The sequence below is a fragment of the Penaeus japonicus genome, unplaced genomic scaffold (genome assembly GCF_977035675.1).
Source record: "Penaeus japonicus unplaced genomic scaffold, GWHDUDI00000001_assembly GWHDUDI00000026, whole genome shotgun sequence".
Classification (NCBI taxonomy): Eukaryota; Metazoa; Arthropoda; class Malacostraca; order Decapoda; family Penaeidae; genus Penaeus; species Penaeus japonicus.
The window spans coordinates 12,147,065-12,152,064 of NW_028234428.1; the positions used below are offsets into that span (position 1 = coordinate 12,147,065).

The 5,000-nt window shown below is 36.1% G+C and overlaps 1 protein-coding gene across 1 annotated transcript in view; it reads left to right on the forward strand.

Moving 5' to 3' along the window:
• The window catches only part of LOC122245975 (uncharacterized), a 17,305-nt gene that overhangs the window by 3,769 nt on the left and 8,536 nt on the right, over window positions 1–5,000 (forward strand). Inside the window, exons 4-7 of the mRNA XM_086551984.1 lie at window positions 515–673; window positions 2,170–2,341; window positions 3,928–4,066; window positions 4,727–4,877. Coding sequence (XP_086408110.1) covers window positions 515–673; window positions 2,170–2,341; window positions 3,928–4,066; window positions 4,727–4,877 — 621 coding nt within the window. The remainder of the gene's footprint in view (window positions 1–514; window positions 674–2,169; window positions 2,342–3,927; window positions 4,067–4,726; window positions 4,878–5,000) is intronic.

Consider the following 5,000-nt stretch of genomic DNA (forward strand, 5'->3'; position numbering starts at 1 on the left):
CACAATTAAGTAAATTCTTTATGAAATTGCTCTTGGTTTATTTCTGGTTATTATTTATTACTGGAACTCGAACTCAATCAATTATCACTTTCATCATGCTCAAAGTTATTGTCATCCGCTTATGTATATTTTACTCGTTTACATTTATATCAATAAAGGAATCACTAAAATAGATTTCTTCTTTTTTACTGCTCTTTTTATATCACGTGACGTGCGCCCCGCTTCGCTTGAATTCATTTTCATAGACGAAAAAAATCTGATTATCTTGCCGACGGTCTTTGATATGCTAATAGATTAATTACATCAATAAAAACATTTAATCCCTTGCCTCACCTCACACGACAGGAAGAACATAATTATCTAATTATTACCTTCTCTCTTTTTCGTTCATTTGCACGACATTTAGGTATTTCATCCATTTTCCCGCCATTTTTTTTTTATGGCCGGGCCAGAACAGAATCCTAAATGAGTTACGCTTTTTAATCCTCTTTTTCTATTATTTTCCCTCCTCAAGGTCGACTTCTCACGCAATGGCATCCGTCGCCTCAACAAGGACGTCCTAGAAGGCCTCGAGGATGACCTTCTTGACCTCCGCCTCGACCACAACCTCCTCGGGAATAACTACAACCCGATCTTCGCCTCGCAAGAAATAGCAAAGCTAACGGCCCTGCAGGTGAGATGGCGCTCTGTGATTGGTCGAGTCGATTGTGATGCCTTCCCTGTTCTTGACGCTGATTAGTCAGCCGATGCGGAAGGACTTACGTGATTGGTTCGTCTGCGCGAAATGAAGATTGCTGATTGGATAGTTTTTTATGAAGAGGCAGTTGGTGATTGGAAGATTGTTGATATTTTCTTTTATCAATATTAAAAGAGAGAAAAAAAAAGAGAAAAGAAGTAGATTACTTATATTACTAAAATAGTCCTGCAATATTCCGTCACGTAACAGTTAACTAGCACTGATTGGCTTCTTGGAAGGTCTAGAGGCATTTCCTTATATGGATCTAGTGATGATTTGCACTTCCATTACAAGACGTAATTGCTAATACCCTAGCTAATTCAATTATTCTCTATGACCCATCGTAATGAACTCAAGGTCATCTCATGTTGTTTTCTGCTGTAATAAGGATGATGATAGAATATTGGCAATAAGGGTTCAATATGATGAAATTCCCGTCACTATTAGCATTAGCGTTGGTTACTTCCTAGTTCTTCATATTCCTTCTTTCGTATTTATTTTTATCATCTCATTTATTTTGATCGTCTTCTTCAACAATATTGTTGCACTGATCATTCTTCTCCTCTTCTTGTTCTGATTTACTCTTTTTTTTACCTTCCTCTTTTTCGTTATTTTCCATTCGGTGTTTTTTTCCCCTTTTCTCTTCTCTCTCTGTTTCCTTCACCTCCTTTTATATTACCCTTTGCTGTTCTTTATTGTTATTTTTTTTTTCTTTTCGTCTTTCTTTACGTGTTTTGTCTTTTCTTCTCTTTCTTCTTCTTTATTCTTATTTATCTTATCATTTGGTAGTATTTTTCTTTTCAAATTAGTACCTGTTTATTTGTCTAAACAGGTACTAAACAGACAGCCAGAAAAAAAAACCACACTCTCTCTTTCTCTCTCTCTTACAAATTCGTCGTAGGAAAATATCGAAAATGATATTCAGTTCAATAGTTCAGTTCTGTTCATGCATCGAGAAGTAGGCTGGGAGAGAATATGAGAATGATTTATATATTTTAACAGTTGTTATGGCTCGTACTTGCTCTCACACACACGAACACACGAACACAAAGACATACAATCTCTCTGTATCTCTCTTTCTCTCTCTCTTTATATGTATATATATATATATATATATATATATATATATATATATGTATATGTATATATATATATATATATATAATATATATATATATATATATATATATATATATATATATATATACATATATATATATATATATATATATATATATATATATATATATATATATACATATACATATACATATACATATATACATATACATATACATATACATATATATACACACACATCACAAACACACGCATAAACACACGAACTCACACACACACCCACATCCACCCACACCCACCGAAGCCATCACCATCCATCTTAAAGCCACCCCTCCCCTTCCCCCCCTTCCCAGACGCTGAACCTTGGCTACAACCACATCAAGGAGCTGGACACGGGCCTCCTCACGTCCCTCAAGGAACTGCAGGTCCTTCACATCGAGGGCAACAGCTTCTTGTCGGTGCCCTCGGCCGCACTCAAGGGCCTGACCAACCTGAAGGTGCTCACCCTCGAGGAGAATGATATCGGTAGGTCGCCCTTGAGGGGGTTTGGGAGGTAGTTGCTCACTGGTGATAATAGTGGAGATTATTGTAGTTTTTTTGTGATTATAATCTTCATGATCATGATCATGAACATAATCATAATCATAATCATCATCATAATCATAATTATAATCATAATCATTATCATTATCATTATCATCATCATCACCACCATAACCATAGTCATGACAATCATCATCGTCACCATCACCATAACCATAGTCATGACAATCATCATCACCATAACCATAATCATCACAATCATCATCATCACATTCATAATTAAAAGGAGTGATATCACCTCATTACCATATTGCCTGAAAAAAAAACCTGTAATCTAACACAAAATCCACATAAATTCCTAATACAAATTTAATCCTCACAAGCATTCACTAATGTAAAAAAAGAGAAACATTAAGTATTCACTTTTTATAAAACTATTAGTGATGTATTTCCCGTCAAAGTCATTTTGTTAATGTGATTTCAAATGTCGTTCTGCAACGTATATATGAAAGGTTTTGATTACGAAAGAGTCAGCTGTAAAGTGAATTATTCTCATGCAATAATTATTTTTTAGGATTAATTTTATGATCATAGATATCATTAATTATTATTGCGTTATTTTTTTCTTTTTTTGAATATCGTCATTATCATTTGATATCATTATTTGTATTTTTAGTAGTGATATTGTTTCCCTTTTAGTCATCAGTATTTATATAGGAATTAATGTCATGCAAGATGTCTTTTTACTATTTAATGTTATTATTGTTGTCACTGTTATCTTCATTATCACCATTGTCATTATCATTACTATTATCATTATCGTTTTTGATATCAGTATCCTTGTTGATATTGTTACTATCATTATTGTTATTTTATCATTATCATTATTTCATCATTATCATTATTGTTATCAACATTATCATTGCTATGATGATGATTATTGTTATAATTATAATAATAATAATAATCATCATAATAATAATAATAATAGTGATATTACTACTACTACTACTACTACTAATGATGATAATAATTATCATTATTATAATTTTCTCAATTTTCACTAGTCTCTCACTGCCTCCAGGTGCCGACACTTGGATGAATGTCACAGTTAGTGAGTGTATTGCACAAAGCTATCTCGCTAGAGAATCATTATCATCATCATTACTTGTGCTATGATTATCATCACCTCATTATCAGTAGTAGTATCATCATCATCATCAGATCACCACCATCACTCTAACCACACACCACCAACAAACACTTACCATTCCCCACTACCACATCATATCATTCATCACCACAAACCAAAATCAAAGCACCATAACTAATTCCCCCTTCCCCCTCCTCTCCCCTCCCCTACCCCCCTCTACCCCCTCCTCCATCCCCCACCCCCTCCTCCATCCCCCACCCCCTCCCCCTCCTACCCTACCACCCATCCCATCCCCTCCATACCCCACCCACCTCCTCCAACCCCAACCCCATCCCTCCCCCACCTCCCATCCCCCCATCCCCCCTACCCATCCCCCCCTTACCCCCCTCCATACCCCCCCAATTCATCCCCACAGACAACATCAAGAGATCGTCCCTGTCAACGACCCCCGGCCTGGTGTTCCTCAACGTGTCCCACAACAAGATAGTGAACGTCGAAGAAGGAGGTTTTCAAGAGTTGGGAGAACTGGTGACCCTTGACCTCTCCTTCAACAGGTAGGTGGCAAAGGCGTGAAAGGTGTGGAGGGAAAGGCGTGGCTTGTGTTGTGCGGATGTTTTTTTTTTTTATTATTTTTTTTTTTTTTGGCGGGTGTCGGTTTGGTGTGTGGTGCTGTTTTGGCATTTGGTTTGAGTACTTTTGAGTATTTTTTTATTGTTTTTTTTTGTTGTTGATATTATTATTTTTGCTGTTGTTAAAATTATTATTGTTATTATTATTATTAATGTCATTGTTATTGTTATTATTATTATTATAATCATTATCATTACTATAGTTATTATTATTATTTTTATTATTATCATTATCATTATTATTATCATCATTATCATTATTGTTATTATTATTATCAATATTATGATTATTATCATCATCCTCATCCTCATCCTCATTATTATTATGATATCAACTTTACTAATATTAGATTCATTATAATTTTATAATCATAGTGAGAATAATCAAAATTGATAACAAAGAAAACGATAATAAGGAAAATAAAAACAACAACACTTCCACACACAACCTACCATTCCACCTCAACCAACCTACCAACCTACCCATCAACCACCTTACCTCTCAATCTACCCAAATATATCACACACACATACATATCTAACTCCCCCTCCCCCTCTCCCCCCTCCCCTTCCCCCCGCCCTCAGATTATCCAGCCTAAGGCCCGGGGCTTTCCGAGGGCTCGTCAAACTGGAGGAGCTCGACCTGTCCTCCAACTTCCTGACGGAGGTTCCTGCCGACGCCCTCAAGGAGCTCAGCAGTCTCCGGACGCTGGTCCTTCACGACAACTTGATTCAGGTGAGGTTCCTGTCTTCGATCTTTTTTTTTGTGTTCCTCTTCCTACTCGCTTTATCTTCTTTTTTTTTTTTTGTTCCTCCTTCAGGTGAGGTTCCTGTCTTCGGTCTTTTTTTGTGTTCCTCT